Source organism: Lutra lutra, chromosome 5 (genome assembly GCF_902655055.1).
Source record: "Lutra lutra chromosome 5, mLutLut1.2, whole genome shotgun sequence".
In the NCBI taxonomy this organism is placed as follows: Eukaryota; Metazoa; Chordata; class Mammalia; order Carnivora; family Mustelidae; genus Lutra; species Lutra lutra.
Genome location: NC_062282.1, coordinates 6,004,994 through 6,022,021, shown reverse-complemented (window position 1 = coordinate 6,022,021; position 17,028 = coordinate 6,004,994). Strand labels below are relative to the sequence as shown.

At 58.9% G+C, this 17,028-nt stretch overlaps 1 protein-coding gene and 1 pseudogene across 1 annotated transcript; one reads left to right on the top strand and one right to left on the bottom strand.

Annotated features, from left to right (window-relative positions):
- Positions 1-5,909: 5,909 nt before the first annotated feature.
- On the top strand, positions 5,910-9,054 carry LOC125099873 (GTPase HRas-like). The gene is made up of 4 exons (XM_047729462.1): positions 5,910-6,040; positions 8,048-8,222; positions 8,287-8,454; positions 8,854-9,054. The coding sequence occupies exons 2-4, from the start codon at positions 8,149-8,151 to the stop codon at positions 8,858-8,860; spliced, it is 249 nt and encodes an 82-aa protein (XP_047585418.1). The 5' UTR covers positions 5,910-6,040; positions 8,048-8,148; the 3' UTR covers positions 8,861-9,054.
- Positions 9,055-10,850: 1,796 nt separating this feature from the next.
- LOC125100238 (uncharacterized) lies at positions 10,851-14,656 on the bottom strand (annotated as a pseudogene).
- Positions 14,657-17,028: the final 2,372 nt, after the last annotated feature.

Sequence of the window (17,028 nt, the reverse complement as noted above, 5' to 3'; positions counted from 1 at the left end):
CTTCAGGCCAACCTCACTGTACCGCCCACCTGTCCCCATGACTCCCTTATCCCCGGCATGGACCAGCCTGAGACGTGGTGTGAAAAGAGGGGGACGAGACCCAACGGTCACAGAGAGCCAATGGTCTGCTCTACATGTGAGGAGAAAGTATGGCCCAAAATGTCCTTCCTCCCCCTTTCCTATCGCTTTAAATCCTCCCCCACCAGGGCCTTTTCTTCCTCGTTGCTCTAATGGGAATCAGAAAGGCCCATCCCCTGGTGTGCTCGCCTCCTCGGCTCTCCCCTACCCCTCGCTCTATCACCAGGTCTTTATTAAGGTGCTCAGACAAGGCTGGGCCCCCCAAATGCTGCAGCAGAAAAGGGCCCAGGATTGAGGGGTGAGGGGTCGAGTGAGGCGAGTCAGTGCGCCAGTAGTAACAGGGACAAAGCAGCTGGCCCCTGAAGGGTGTGCGAGACTCGGAATGGAGAACAATCAGGCCTGCCCAGGGAGGGAAGGCTTCCCAGAGAGCCTGGTGAGCCAAGTTTAGATGGAAAGCAGGTGAGTCTGGGCAATGCAGAGCGTTTCAGGCCTGGCCTGGCCGCAAAGCCCCCGCACGAAGACAGGGCAGTCTCACCTAAGGAGGCCAAGACAGACTGACCCTTGTTTTAAAGTCAATTTTAATCCTGAAAATGTCCATGCATGTCCTAAAGATCATTTAGGTTAGTGAATAGACACAAGGTGTCTGGTTTCACCAACTGCAAGTGAATTTGACGAACTCCGTAAAATGATAAAGTTCTCATCAACTTCATCCTCAGGGCTCTTGAGCTGAAATGTTTGCCCATACAAGCGTGGTATTGTTGGAATGACATGTCCAGTCCCATAGCTCTTGCTACCATACAGCGATGACATCTTTCAATATCTTGCTGTAGCTTTTCAAAAATAAAAGCAAACCAAATTTTAAAAAATGAAAAATTGTTCTGCACGCAAGCATAACCCTAGAAGCACCAGGTGATATTCTTTAGGTCTACCTCTAGGGGGCAGCAAAGCTCCAGACCCTCCCTGGGTTGCCGCCATTGAGAAGGGAAGTTTTGGGGCCGTAGATCCTCTGCAGGCGGGTGAAGTTGGGGCAGGGAGTAGGAGCCCTGGGAGCACGCGGTGACCATAACGCCAGCATAAAGCAGGCAGCTTTCTTTACCTGCCTCTAAGGAAGGAATGCGCTTTGCCTGAACAAGTCCTACCCAGACAAGGAGGGTAAACGACTCCGGCTAGGGGATGCCCACTGGAGGGCGGAGTTCCTCAGAGACCAGGACCCTATCTGCCCATCCTTGCATGGCCAGGTGTGTATGGAGACTTGTAAATACCTGTTAGGCAGAAGGAGAAATAGGAAGGAGGAGAACTCAGCGTGCTTGATGAGATTCTGGGAGGGCAGAAGGCCTCCCTTCCCTCTAAAAGTGCTGTGCCCACCGAAGACCTCGTGTTGGAGGGCAGTGAGAGCATCTGGGCTTGGTGGTGGTGTTGAGCTCGGGGAATTAGCCTCCAAAAGCTGAGATTTCCCCAAACGGGAACATGCGCAGACAACTCAGAGTCTAAAGGCTTCACGCATGATAGTGGAAATGGGACCCACCTTGTCACGTGTTTGGCCAGTCCCGGGAAAGTGGTAAATGCTGGGAAAGGCTTGTGGCTCTTGTTACTGGTGCATGTGTTATGCTGCGCTCTCAGTTCAAGTTCACTGTTACTAGGGGCAGGGGTGCATGTGGGGAATGCTCTTGAGGAGGAACGGGGCCGACTGGTAAATCCTGAGGATACCACCGTGAACTTGGGCCACGGTTCTTGTTAACATCAAGGACACTGTGCTGAGAGGTCCCCCCCCCCCCGTAAAATCTCCACCGTCTGAAGCCATGTCATTAAGAATGGAACATCCCTCTATTGCCTGCAAGATCGGAGCCACGGGGTAGGGGGGCTCTGACACAAAGAAGTAGCCTCCATTTCCAACTACATGCAGAGCTTCAGTGTGGGGGGGGTGTCTTGGACACAACATCCCACATTAATCTTACTTTTGGGGACTCTGAGTCAGCTTCCCCAGTGGGCCCAATGTTAAGCACTTTTACATGCAGATCTGCTCTGCAGAGAGTATCTCTATCCCAGCTTCGTTCAATTTTGCCCCAACCCATCATTTTCCATGTCCTCTGATCACCCCGGCTATCCCTCCATTTGGTTCTCCTGAGGTGCTGTCTCCCTTGCTCAAAAGTCAGTCGGCCTGACTTCACGTGGGTGCTCTTTGGCTGTCGGACTCCTTCCTAGGACATTTTACCTTAATACACACACAATCCCGTCTCAGAAGACGAGCATGTGTCTCCCCACCCCGTCCCAGAGTCCCTGGCATCGAGTGCACACTCCATGATATTTTGGGTTCTGATGACTGCAAGAAACAATATCTCTTAATCGTTCTGTTTTTTACTTTGATTATGGAAAATTTTGCAGACAGAAAGTTTAGAGACAGAACAGCATAATGAATTCATGGGAGTCCTTTTATTCAGCAAGAAAAATTAGAACAATTTTCCAATCACTGTTTCATCTGTTCATTCCCTTTATTTCTTTTCCTTTTTTCTTATTGGAAAGTTTGTAGAGAAATCCAAACCATCACATACTTTTACCCTAAATACTTAAGCATGCATCCACCACCACGAACACCATCCACCAATCACCAGCCACACTTTTTTTAATAATCTAACTAGTGTACATCATTACAACTAACAAAACTAGTAATTATTTTCTACTTAATACCTGGTCTATATTCTAAATTACCTTGGCTGTCTCAAAAATAATTTTTAACTGTTGGCTTGTTTGAATCAGGCTCCAAACAAAGGTTACGTCCTACTTTTCCATGTTCTATCACGAAGCCTGACGTCTCCCTCCCATAACTGCGCCCTCCCTCACCTGGTTCCGTCGCTCATTCTGTGCACTGCGGAATCCAGCCACAGGGAGCCTGGGGTCTTCAGGGCACCTCTATGGCTGACGTCTTTAGGGCCCGGTCTCCACACAATGACAGGCAGCTACCTCAGACATCCAGTGTGACAGAGTTGATTTTCATTCTGGTGTTTTCCGTCGGCCTCCATGACAGCTCCGCCGTGGGCTGGGCAGCTCCTGGGTTTTCCCTGAGCCACCAGCTGGGCCCTCTGGCCCTGGACCAGCAGCCCCACTGTGGAAGTCCCCTTGGTGGCCAGGCGCTCCCCCCCGCACCACTCCCTGAAGCCCCTAAGGTCCCTCTTCCCTGTGGTCTGGCTTGTCCCAGATCCCGCGGACGACGCGACCAGACGCCATCTGGCTTCCTTCCCTGAGCCCAAGGCGGCCAAGGTGTGTGCTCAGCATCGAGTGCATCCGTGGCGCGGGCCTGGCATGGGGCGCTGGTGCCTCGCGCTGTCCCCACCACGGGATGTGTGCCCAGCCCCGTGCGCGCAACCTCTCTGCTCAAGTGTCTGCTCAGAGCTTGTGTCCCCTGTGCATGGTGTCAGGCGCTCGGTCCCTGAGCCGCGTGTCCTCCGTCTGCCTTTGGTGCACGAACGGAAATATGTCCCCCCACCGCCCCACGAGTTTCTAACTGAAATAAACTCCAGTTTACCCAGGAGTCCTCTCTTGCCTGTCTTCCCTCCGCCGACCAGCCTCTTCCTCCAAGCCCGTGGCCTGACCCTCTCTGCGAGGTGCGTAGTGCAGCGGTCATGGGGTGATGGATGTGGCGGGGGGTGCCCGGGCCACAGGGCTGCTGGAGGCTGGCTCACCCTGGACCAGCCATCACAGGTCAGCCGTGACCCGGCCACAGTCTGAGGGCCAAGGCCGTCATAACGGCCCCTAGGTTTGGAGGTACTAGGCATCCCCCTGGGTGGAGGAACATCAGTGTCTTCCCGAGTCAGGTCTGGGACAGCCCCGTGGGGAGGCCCAGTCCACGGCTCTCTGGCGGCTCCTCCAGGTGAGCCTCCCCGGGCCCCCGGGCTCTGAAGCGCACGGCCAGCCACCCAGCTCTCACACACCGAGCTGCCTCTCCTGCAGCGATCAGCCTGCACCCGCCCTGCCTGGGCGCGCACTGCATTCCCGTCCCTCCTGCTAGCACCCTGTGTCGTCAGGGGCCCCACCCGCACCAGGGGAATCAACACCAAACCTGGGCTTCTGATGAGAACAGGCCGTCCAGAGAGCCCTAAGGAGGCCGGGGAGGCAGGAACACGGCCGCACACCAAGAGCCGCACTGAATCCTTGCAGGCTGCAGCTGGTGTGGGGGGCACGCGCCCACCGGGGGTCCCCGTTTTCTAAGATGCGTGCGGAGATTTCGACAGATGAAATAGACCCGAGGTCTGGGGTTTGCTGGGACACACTTGCTGCTGGGGACGCGTGTGGTGAGCACAGGACCCGGGGCCGGACCGGACCAGCATTAGGGAGTTCACTCATCTATTTATCTGTACAAACAGAGGAAATGGTCTAAAACGCAGCAACACTCAGAACTATAGGAAAACACCAAGAGTGCTGTCCCTGTGATCCGTGCAGCCCTCATTCCGTCCACGTGTTGCAGACCTGGGGGTGCTGGGAGGGGGCACCTGGGTGGTCCTGAGCGTGTTTACCGCGCAGCTGGATGCGGTTTGCTGCCATCATCCCCGCGCCCCCACCCCCACCCCCCGAAACCTTCTTGCAGGTGAATTTTCCCTGTGAGGTTCAGTTTCCCTGGGGCGGCACCCGGGAAGTCAGACTGCCCGGCATCCGAGGACCACGGGGTGCCCCGTATGCCTGTGGGCGCTCGCGCACGTGTGCGGTAGAGCACGTGAACCGCGGAAACCGTATGGGTTTGTCTTTCTGGGTCTGACTGATTTCATGTCGTGCAATGCCCTCGAGGCCCAGGCACGTCGCCGCAAACAGCGGGATTTCACTCATGCTCGTGGCTGAGGAATATTCCAGGGTGTGTCCACACCTCGTCCTATCTGTTCCTCCAATGCCAGACACGAGGTCGTTCCCCTGTGGAGTGAGCGTGGAAGAAGGACGTCTTTTCAAATTTATCTTTTCGCTTTTCTCAGATAAACTCCCCAAAGCACAGTTGCTGATTGACATGGTAATTCTGTTTGGTGGGGGTTTTGTTGTTGTGGTTGTTCTAATTTTTAATTTTTCAAGGAATCTCCCTGCTCTTCTCCACAGGGGCTGCACCAACTTTCATTCCCAAAAACTGTGCCCCAGGGATCCTTTTTCTCCACATCCTTGCCCACACTTCGTATTTCTTGTCTGATGCCAGCCCTTCCGACGGGGATGAGGCGGTAACTCCCCGTGGCTTAGATCTGCGTTCCCCGACATCGGTGACGTTGAACATCTTTTCATGTACCTGTTGGCCATCTGTAGGGCTTGTTGCGAGAAAGTCTGTTGGGACCTTCTGCCTATTTTTAATGTTTTTATTTTTGCTATAGTGTTACATGAGTTCATGTGTTAATATTCATATGTTTATGAATATTAACCTTATCACGAGTGATTTGCAAATATTTGCTCCCATTCAGTAGGTTTCCTTTTCATTTGGTTGATGGCATCAGTGGCTGAGCAGACACTCTCTCATTTGGGGTAGTCACACTAGTTTAGTTTTGCTTCCGTTGCCTTTGCTTCTAGTGTCAAAATGCAGTCAAGCTCAGGGCCCAGCTGGAACTCGGTCCTGCAGGACAGGCCCTGGTGCAGGGGGAGGTGAGGGCCTTGGTCTAACCATCCGGAGTCCCCTCCCCACCCAGGGCTGCAGAGCACCGTCTCTGACGCAGACAGCACGGGCACATGGGGCACATGGGCCCAGTCCCGGCTTCAGAGGCAGGGGTCAGAAGGAGGTTTCTGCGCGACACACTCATGTGGCAGCTAACGGCACTTCCTGCTTAGAAGGGCAGTTGGTGGCAGTTAGGATTCCGTTTCCAGTTGCTGGCTCCACCTCCCCCGTTCTGCCCACAGGCAATGACTGGGCAGACCCCGCTCTTCTCCAGGGACATCAAGCAGATCAGTATGCACTGGAACCAGACCTTCTCAACCGCATCGTGCTCTGGGATTGCTACGGCGTCAGGTGAGGCCGCTGGGCAAGCAGGGCGCTGGGGTCTACGGGCGACACTCTGGGGACTTCCCTGGGCTTCTAGGTGGGGAACGTGGGGTCTCTGAGGAGAGGAGGGGATGTCGGCAGCAAACAAAATACTGCCACATGGTAGAAGTGCTGTGGACGACCCAGGTGCCCCCTCCCCGCACCCTGAGGGTCTGAGTCGAGAGCCTCCTGGGGTCCCTATGTGAGCTGAACTCCAAAAGGTGTCATGGAGCTGGTACATGAAGAGCAGGGGACAGAGGGTGGGGCTGTGGTTCGGGGACACTAAGGGGAGCTGGGGATCAGGCAGCACAGACTCGGCGGGACAAGGACACACATGGACCAAATGAGGGTCACATGGGTCAAAGGGACAGCCCCTCTTGGTGTTTTTCTATAGTTCTGAATGTTGTTGCATTTTATTTTAGACAATTTCCTCTGTTTGTAAAGATAAATATTATGACGAACCCCCAAGTGCAGTCAGCCAGGCGTAGCCCCGGGTCCTGTGCTCACCACACGCGTCCCCAGCAGCAAGTGTGTCCCAGCAAACCCCAGACCTCAGGTCTATTTTATCTGTCGAAATCTCCGCACGCATCTTAGAAAACGGGGACCCCCGGTGGGTGCGTGCCCCCCACACAAGCTGCAGCCTGTAAGGATTCAGTGCGGCTCTTGGTGTGCGGCCGTGTTCCTGCCTCCCCGGCCCCCTTAGGGTTCTCTGGACAGTCTGTCCTTCCCGGAATCCCGGGTTTGGTGTTGATTCTCCTGGTGTGAGTGAAGACCCAGATGATATGGGGACTAGTGAGAGGGACGGGAATGCGGGGTGAGCCCAGACAGGGTACGTGCAGGTGAATAGGGGCGGGAGGCAGAGCTGTGTCTGTGTGGAGACCAGGTCTGTAGCTGGTCTGTGTGGAGACCTGGTCTGTCTGTAGCTGACCAGGCGCTTTCAAACCTGGGACCGGGATGGGGGCTGACCTGGAGGGCCACCGAAGTAATCACAGAGGAGCCACTGGGCGTCCGTGGACCGGGTCTTTCCAGGGACAGCCAGAGACCTGTCTCATGAGGGGGGTGCCTTGTACCTACAAAACTGGATGGCCCCTGTGACATTCTTGGTCCTGAAAGTGAGACCAGGTCACAGCAGACCTGTGATGCCTGGTCCAGGAACTGTAAATCAGTGTAATGTTTTTTACACATGAGGGCCATGAATGCCTCCAGGAAATCCTTGAGTCCTGAACAGAAAACTTATTCCCCTTTCTGGTCTTCTTCCCAAGAGGGTGGGGAAAGGGCTCGCTCCAGTCTGGGTACCTGGTGGCCATTGTGAGTGGCTAACCCTAAGTTAGTTACTTCCAAAGGCACAGATAACAGGAGTCACAGCTCTTTCTCAGAAATGTGTCTCTCTGGGCCTCCCGAGGGCTTGGAGTACAATCCCAAGCACAGGTTGCATTCTGTATCTCAAAAAGAGGAAGGCGGTCCCATCTCCTGAGATGGTGAACAGACGCTCAAGCCCACGCCCCACTGAGAACCAGAGTGAGCCCTGGGTGAAGGTAAAATACACACACCTGTTAAACCGCTACTGAGACCGGGAGGAACCGCGAGGGTAAGGCCCGGAAGGCTCAGTCCGGGAGACAGGCCTGCTGATTCTGAGGACAACAGCCAGGAGGCTGACCAGAACCTTCTCCAGCATCCCAGTGATGTGAGACAAGAATGGACTTCAGGATCTATGCGGAGGAAGGTGGGCGCTGGAGGTGTGGGGGAGATGCCCTGAGCATCCAGCTCATCCGGACCAACTCTGTGGACGAGTGTGACCCCGCCATGGAGGGGAGTGGTGCTGCTGCCCCTGGCCGTGAATCCTGATGTGGGTTTGTCTTCTCTGTGCTCTGTAGGAGGCTGTCGCCTCCTTGTGGGACCTGGGGATGGAGCAGGAGAGGTACAGGGGAGGGGCACTTCTCCCCATCCTAGGAGAGGAGGGTGGGAGTGGGGTCCTGAAGTCCTGTCCTCCGGCAGGACTCCTATCAGAAGCAAGTGGTTTTGGATGGTGAGACGAGCCTGCTGGACATTCTGGATGCGTGGGCCAGGAGGGGTACAGCCCCACGGGAGACCAGTACATGCACACTGGAGAAGACCTCCTGTGTGTGTTTACCATCAACAACACCAAGTCCTTCAAGGACATCCATTACAGGTGAGCTGCTGGCTGGCCCTCGGGGTCTCCCTATCCCTGTTTCTCCTCATGTTTTTCTGTCAAGGTCCTGGATACGCCCGTGCCTGCAGCATGACAACCAGTTCCCACCTTCTTCCTTGCAGGGAGCAGATGGGATTGCAGGGAGTGAAGGATTCCAGGGAAGGCTCTGGCTCCAGCTCCAGAACTCTCTGGGACACCCTGGGACCCCTGGGACCCAGCAGTCCCTAGTGCTGTAAGTGTCCCTGGATGGCAGGGCCAAAAGAGGGAGGCTGGGTCCAGGGTCTGGGCTGACACAGCTCCAGGGAGAGTCAGAAGCCCCTGCTGCCAGGGTGGTCCTTGTTGGCCCTGTCCCCTTCATGCGTTGCTGCGGACAAGGTTGGTAGGTCAGATAGGACTGGGACAGGGGATTTTCAAGCTGGGAGCCAGACCAAGGACCAGCCCCGTGGGGGAGGTCCTGAGGAGCGAGTTGCCTGACAGGGATAGCCGTGGGGCTGTGGATGAGCCGAACCCATTCTCTGTGTGTGGGCGTCGGGGTAGAGAGAAGGTGGGGAAGGGATGGGTCCCTCAGTCCCCTTTCCCCCTGCTAGGCCACTAGGCCAATTCCCACTCTGAGGAGGCCCCTTCTTCCTAGGGCATGAGGACGCCTTCTAGATGCTGGTGCGAGAGAGCCAGGAGCACAAGGTGGGAAAGCAGAGCTCACCCAAGGACAGTGGCCCAGGCTGCATGAGCTGCAAGTCCCCACCCTCCTGATGTCCCTTTCAGGCCACCCTGGAGTCCCCGCAGGCCCTCTTATGCCCCAGAAGCACAGGCAGGGGCAGGGAGGTGCTGGATGCCAGAAGCAGGTGGGGACAGAGGAAGGAGCAGGGGAAGGAAGAAGGAAGCGCCGCTGGACCCCGGCCACCCCAGACTCCCTGGACAGAGTGACAGTAGACCTCCCGGGATGCTTTGCACCGATGTGGTGACCTGAGGCCCCAGCACCCCAGCTGTCACTCTCCTCCCAGCCCTGTCCTGGCCCTTTGGCCACGGGCTGAGTCCCAGTCAGTTATTGGATGGTCTTGATCTCGGCGTCTGGCCGAGATGGGAAGGCACCTGGGACCCTCAGCTCTGTGTCTGTCTGCCTGGAAGCCCCTCTCAGGGATGCCTGCAGGGGCTGGTGAGGCGGCCTGGGCAGAGCCACCCTCTTCTCTCTGGGTGTCTGTCTGGTGCTTCTGGCGCAGAGCTATGGCGCTGCGGGAACAGGCCAGCTTCGCATTCTCACACGACAACACTTTATCGAACTCTCACCAGTCAGCGGGGTCTCAGAACCAAGGATGGGAGCCTTCCCCTGGGGATGGAGACCCGCCTCTCCTTCAGGAGAATGCTGAAACCCCAAGGGGGCATGGGAGCTAGTGTGCCCCACCTTGGAGGTGTGCTGACTCCATGTGGTGTCCCTGAGAGGCAGGTGCTGAGGACGGCAGATCCGAGTTGGAGGGAAATGTTGGGGTTCCGGGGCAGGGTCCCAGCATATCTGCATGACCTCGGCCTCTGCCCCATGGCTGCCATGAGACTGCTGGCGACCTGGCCTCTGGTGGTACCTGTCTCCCACTGTGGGTGGGCGGGGCCCACCTGCCTGCCCCTGCTCTGCCCTAGCCGGGGTGAGATGTGGTCCCCAGTGCTGCTCTAGGTCGGAGATGTGGATCCATGGGGCGTGCCCAGGTCCCAGCTGGCCACATAGAGCTCTGAGAGAACTTAAACAGATTTGGGACAGACCCCAGGACTGACCAGGGCCATGGGGCCTATGTCCAATCAGTCTTCCTTCTGGTCCTAGGGGGAACTCGTGTCGTCTCTGACCACCCCCCAAGACCTGGGTGCTGTCCTCTAGGAAGGCCAGTGTGACAAGGCAGGGCATGGTGTTGGCTGCCCAGAGCCTCAGGGCCCCCACGCTCAGCATCGTGCTCTACTCCAGAGGCCAGAAAGCTTCTAGTTTCCCTGTATAGGTGGAATCCAAGGGTCCTGGGCAGGTATGGGGCCTTGGGGTTGGTGGCTCAGCGCTGGCCCGGATGTGTCTCAGCTGTGCCAGTCACTCCCCAGAGAGGGTCATGAGCTGCAGAGGCCACAGGGCAGGAAGAGTGTCCTGGGCCCTACAGCTTCATCTGTAGTGGGCTGGGGAGACCCTGTCCCAGGATTCCCAGGGGCATTCTGGGGTCTGGTCTGTGGTGTGACCACTAGGGTGGCCCAGGCAGGGGCTGAAGGGAAAAGGACCCAGTGTTTCGGCTTCAAGCCCATGTCCGGGAGTCCCCTTCCTGCATTCTCCTGGTGCGCTGGGAGGTTGGGGAGGGAATTCCATCACTGTGGGAGCATGTGGGCCAGTGAGGGGTCCTGGGCTGAGGGCAGCTGGGCCAGAACCTGACGCCTGGGGCTCCTGGCCACAGGTGGGCAGCCTCGGACTCCGTGGACTTTCCTACCTGCAGTGGCTCCTTAGCCTTGAGAGTGCCTGGCTGGGGGTGGGGGGCTCCTGGCTGCTCAGAGTGTGTGCTGGGCCTGGGGGTGCCACCCCTGCACTCTGGGGACCATCTCAACACCGCGAGAAGCGAAAAGAGGCCTGGGCATTGGGGACATTGCTTTAGGCCCAGGGGCATTGGGAACTCTTCAGGGCCCGCTGCAAAGAGGCAGGCTGGGTTAGCATCTCCAGCAGGCTGTTTGTCCCCAGCGGGCTGGGCCTCCAGGGTATACTCATGGCTCCCTGTGCGTCCACCCTGGCCTGCCCCGACAACCACCCTCCAGGCTGCTGATGCCCAACCCCTGCAGGGAGCTGGCAGATGTCCTGCCCTGGCCTGGGGTCCCCGAGGTTGGAGCCAGGAGTACAGAGGGACAGAGATGAGGAGGAAGGCTCTGGGGCTTTGTCCACTGTGTGCTGCCCAGGAGGGTGAATCTGGAGGGGTGGGGGCCCTGAGCCTATCTGGGGGTGGGGGCAGGTCACACTTCATCCTTCAGAGCTAAGCCACGGAGGCCTGACGGTGTCCTGGCACTTCATCCTCCAGGGCCGGGGGCTGGGCTAACGTGTCCTGCAGGAAGTCCCGAAGACCTTTCAGAGGCAGCTTCAGGAGGGGTTCTGGGCAATGTGTGTGAGTCCGAGCCAGCGGGGCCCCACCCTGCCACCCCAGGGTGCCTCCCAGGGGCAGCTGCTGAGGTCCAGCTGTGCCCAGGATCGCAGCAGGCAGAGCCAGGGCAGGGGGAGGCCTCATGCCTGCTGCTCCTCTGCAGGGAGTCCTGCCCAAGCCACCTGCCTGGCCTCCGTCCCTCCACCAAGGCCTGAAAGGTCCTCAGCACAGTGGCCCAACGCCCCTACCCCACCCTCACGAACGCCTGGGCTCCCGAGGGCTCACTTACTGTGGTGCACCTTGAGGATGGTGTGTGCCATGGTTGTGAGCTTGCACTCCCCGTCTAGCATATGGACATCCCAGAGCTTCAAGGTGAGAGAGAAGGGGATCTGGGAGAGCGGGACCCATGGGGAGCCCCTGCCACCCCTGCCTCCATCGGACAAGGCCCCGCAACCCCTCCTGTGGGTGCCCTCCTCCCAGGGAAGATGGGGCTCCAGACGACTCCAGGTGGTAAGGGCCTGGCCAGCAGGACCTGCAAACCTGGGAGGCCACAGACTCTGCCCCACCCTCAGTGGCCACATGCCCCGAGAGGCTCCAGGATGTCCGCTCCGAAGGCTGACCTGGCCTTCCCTGGGGAGCTAAAAAGGACACAGCTGGTCCCCCAGAACCTCCTCGGAGGGCTTCTTGGGTTCTCCAGGGTTGTTCTGGGCCATGAACCTCCACCTTAGGGCTGCTGGTTCGGGCCCAGCTGGTCTGGGGGGTGAGGCTGAGCTCAGGCCTCCCTGGGGGCCAGGGCCAGGGAGCAGGTAGGGACTGGGTCTGCCTGGGGGCCTTGCCCGGCTGATGAAGCACTGCAGAAACCATTTGGGGGTGTAAAGCCCCATCATCTCTTCCTCGTCCTGGTGGAAGGACAGAAGGTTCTCGGGACTCGCCCAGCGGCCGCAAACCTCCCTGGGCCCGGGCCCGAGAGTTAGGTGGACATACTCCCCTGGGCCCAGCAGGAGAAGGAACAGGACACCAGGCTCTGGGCAGCATGCACAGGGTTCTGTGGGCCCCCCACGCCTGCCCCGAGCTGTGGGGATGGAGCCTCTGGGGAGCTTCTACTCGTGAGGTGTTTCTTGAGGTGTTTTAGTTCTTTTGCCGTGAATTCATGATGGGCCTGGAATCGTGCCAGTTTTGGAAACCCTGGAATGAAGAAGCCTGAGAAGGTCTCAGGCGCCACCCCCCCCACCCCCGCCAATCAGGGCCTTGTCCCCCACCAGGTGGGGAGCAAGTCCTGGCAATGCCTCCTCTTCCATGCCCTGACTCCAGGGTGTGCCCACAGCCCTCCCAAATCCCAGCTGGTCCCGCTCTTCCCAGACAGCAGGACTGCTCTCCAGGCATGGATGGGGCTGGGGGCAGCCGCTGGGGCAGAGGACCCTCCTCCTCACAGAGACCCAGCTGGGTGGGTGAGGACCAGGCCTGTCTCACCCAACAACTCTTTACTGCAGTGGTTGCTACAGGGGCAAGGGAGTCCCTAGCACCCGGGGTCAGGGCATGTGGCCCACAGGGAGGGTGATGGGGATGTGCAGGGCCAACTCCTGGCCTTGGGATTTAGCCTGGGGACCCATGGGAGTGGGAGATGCTGCTACCTGGCTTTGGCCGGCCATGGGCTGGCGGGCGGGTCTGGGGGGCAAGCCGGCAGCCAGATAGGGGCCTGAAGGACCCGTGGGAATCCGAGAATGGTCTGCCAATGGTGGGGCCAGTGACCGTGGCTACAGAGCCCCGAAAGCTCCCTGGGGAGGCAATGTCCTTTGCTGGTGGGGAGGCGGCCTGGTGGAGTTTCTGGCCTGCCCCGCTGCTGGAGTCGCCCTGCAGGGAGGGTGTCCTGAGCTCCCAGTCCTGACCAGGAGCCCTGCCGACCCCCTACCCTGCACAGCGTGTCTCTCCAGTGACACCCTCTGAGTTAGCTCCCAGAAAGGATCTTCCTCGGACAGGAACATGAGTAGGACCCCCACTATCTGACTCCTGTCCTTTCAGTCGCCCACCTCCTGCAAGAGGTAGAACGTTCCCATGGAATGAGACCACCTCAACGTGGTAGAGGTCAGGGTCATGGGAACAGCCCTGCCCGCCCAGGTTCTGATTCCTAGTTCGCTCTCTTTAGGATCCAGACCTGAGTTTTAAGGCAACAGTGATCCCCACTAGAGCACCTAGCAGCTCCAGAGCTCAGGGACAGGGGGCGCTGAGGTCTGCACCCCATCCTGGCCTCAGTCCTACAGTCCAGAGCCCAGTCCTTGCGTCTCGTCTCTGGGACAATGGGAGCTGGAGTCCCAGCTCTGCATTCTGGCCCCACCGTGAATGTCCCCTTGGTGGCCAGGCGCTTCCCCCCACCCCCGCACCACTCCCCGCAGCCTCTGAGGTCCCTCTTCCCTGTGGTCTGGCTTGTCCCAGATCCTGCGGACGACGCGACCAGACTCCATCTGGCTTCCTTCCCTGAGCCCAAGGCAGCCAAGGTGTGTGCGCAGTGTTGAGCGCGTCCGTGGCGCGGTCCTGGCATGGGGCGCTGGTGCCTCGTGCTGTCCCCCCACACGGAATGCCTGCCCAGCCCCGTGCGCGCGTCTTCTTTGCTCAAGTGTCTGCTCAGAGCTGTGTCTGCTGTGCACGGCGCCGGGTGCTCGGTCCCTGAGCTGCATGTCCTCCATCTGCAAGGGCCCTGTCTTTGGTGCAGGAACGGAAATATGTCGTCCCCCCTCCCCGAGCCCCGCAGCTCTCCTCTGTGCTCTCTGAATGGTGTCCTCTGCAGAGTTCGAGTTTCTGATTGAAATAAACTCCAGTTTACCCATGAGTCCTCTCTTGCCTGTCTTCCCTCCGCCGACCAGCCTCTTCCTCCAAGCCCGCGGCCTGACCCTCCTGGGCGCGCTGGTTTTCTGATGCCCGCAATGCGCTCCCATCCCCCGTGAGGCGGGTAAGGGCTGCACAAGGAGTCCCTCTTGGGGATGCAGCTGGGCCCGAGTCCACAGAGAGAACAGGCTGCTTTCGAGGATGGCAGCAGATCGACCCAGAAGCCGCAGTATTTGCCATGAGGGCCTAGAGAAAGCTCCTGATCCTGTGTGCGGGGGAGCCCCGGGCCGGGCCTGCCTCTCACATCGCGGCCTTCTCTGCGAGGTGCGTGTTGCAGCGGTCATGGGGTGATGGATTTGGGGGGGTGCCCAGGGGCCGCAGGACTGCCCGGGGGCCGCAGGGCTCACCCTGGACCAGCCATCAAGGTCAGCTGTGACCTGGCCGCACTCTGTGGACAAGGCTGACACAGAGGGCACCCCCGTTCTGTGGTACAAGGTAGCCGTCCTCGGTGGAGGAACATCGACATCTTGTCATGAGACCTCTTGTCCGGGCCTGTCTAGTTGGTCTTCACTGCCCTTGAGGTCAGCGTCTCGGGGGACCAGAGCTTTGACACACACTGCTGGCTGCTGAGCTCTCTACACAGTATGCCGGCTCCCATCCCTAGTCACCGGGCGCCCCAGTCGGTCTGGGCTCACACTGCGTCTCCCTCTAGGCGCCGCATCAGCAGGGTCTCCACCCGCAGAGGGGAACTCAACCTTCGGAAGCTGTGTCGGTCCTGGCCTGGGGGGTGTCATGAGGAGCACCCCTTGCCCCTCGCCCTGGACCGGACCACCGTGCAATAGCAAGGACACCACCGTCCCAGAGCCTTCACCCTCTGGAGCCCCTGCTGAATGGAGGACTCAGTCTGAATGCAGGGGAGGCAGACAAGTGACCCTCCTTGAAGCAGGCATGGAGCCCCCCACCTCCCACCACTTCGGAGTGGCCAGGGGCCTGGCCCAAGGCCTAGCTCCATTCCTGCCTGCTTCCCGGGTTTGCCTCCTGGATGTCTCTCTCAGCTCCAACCCAGCCCAGACTCTGCACCTCAGAGGCTTTGGGGGTCGAGGCCCTGAACTGGGGAGATGAGTCCTGTCCCGAGGGAGGCATTCCTGTAAATGCAGTCCATCCCCGGGATGGATGAAGGATGGCCCAGAGGACTCAGTGCAGAAAGCCATGGTGATCCATGAGCCTGCACAGTGAGAGGTCAGCATCTTCCTGGCCGTCCTGTGGAGACTCTGCTGCGTGTGCCTGAAACAGAGGGGGTCCGTGGTAGGGGTCCTGTCGGAGCTAGGGGTATGGGGGAAAGGAGGGAGCAGAATGGCTCCTCTCTGCCCTGTAACCTCAGGGATCCCAGGACCCTCGGAAAGGTCCCCAGCATGAGAGGCAGGCCCTGTTGGCTCCATGGAAGCAGCTGACAGCCTCGCTGGTGTCTACCAGCCATGATCCCCGCCTGGCTTCTCCTGCCCTTACTGCCACCAATACCCACTGGGTCTCGTTTGCTGGACTCCAGCTCTGATCCCCGCCTGGGACGTATGTGCTCTTGCTGCCGAAGATTCCCTTTGGGCCAGACCTGCTCCTACACGCCTGTGATCTCCGCCTGGGCCTCCCCTGCTCCTGCTGCCTATGATCCCTGCCTGGGCCTCATCAGCTGTTGACTGTGATCCCGATGGCCTCTCACGGGCTACTCATGCCTAACACCCTCCCCTGGTTCTCATTTGTTCCCAATGACTCTGGTCCTTGTCTGGGCTGAACGGGCCCATCCTTGGCTCTGGTCGCCCCCGAGCCTCCCCTCTGCCTGCAGGCTCTAGTCCCCACCCTGCAGGGGGTGCTCCTAGTGTGGATGGTCCCTCTCTGGGCCTCAGCTGAGTGTAACTGGCTATGATGTTGGCCCGTTCCAAGGCCAGAAGGTTCTCCAGGGCCTCTTTCATGGTGCTGTAACCAGAAACCTCCAAATAGGACCCTGCGTGAAAATCTTCAGAGAACAAAGGGGTCTGCTCCCTGTAGGCAAATCCCCAGTCCGTCTAAGCCGAGAGTGGAGAAAACCATCTAGTTCCGGGGGGCAGGAAGGGGGCTGCTGGGCTGGCAGATCCCACGTGAGCATTTCCTCTCTGTAGCACTGCCATCCCTCAGGCTCCTCTTCCAGCCACTGTCCCAGGACACGCTGTCACACTCAAATGACAGAGTGTCTTCACCCCAGTGCCAGGAGGCTCTGGGGAATGCTGACCTGATGCTTGATGGGAGACCCTCTGCCTAGACCAGCAGCATGAGGCTGGGTGGAACGATGGGCCAGCCAGTGTTCCTGCGGCTTGGGGGGAATCAAAGGTGTCTCTGAGATCCCACAAGCACAGGCAACAAAGGAAAAATGCAATGAACTGGACTTCATCAACAGGAAAATCTTAGGCCAGCGAGAGTATGAACCAAGTCCCCACTCTGGGTGCAAGGATTTGGGAATTGCAAGAGGACAGGTGAAGGGGAAACCAGGAGGGGCTTCATGTTCCCCGTCCGGGAGGAGCGTGCTGGCTCCTGGCCCAGGAGGCTGGGACCCGGGCAGCAGGGGACGGGCCTCACCCCATGGAGCTGTGGAAGGGCTGCCCGCGCCGGCTCACGGTCAGTGCTCAGGGGTCAGGGTGTTCTTGGCTACGGCCCGGGAGGCCAGAACCATCCAGCCGGAGCCCACAGGCCCCACAGCAGACTGAAGGGAGCAGGGAGCAGCTCCCACTCACCTGTGACCCATCGCTGTGTGAGCTGCACCTCCTGTCTACACGGGGGTCCTGGGGCAAGTGGGGCAGGGATTGTGCCTGAGCCAGGGACAGAGAGTGCGAGCACGTCCAACAGCCTGTGGACACAGAGCAGAGTGCCCACTAGGCAGC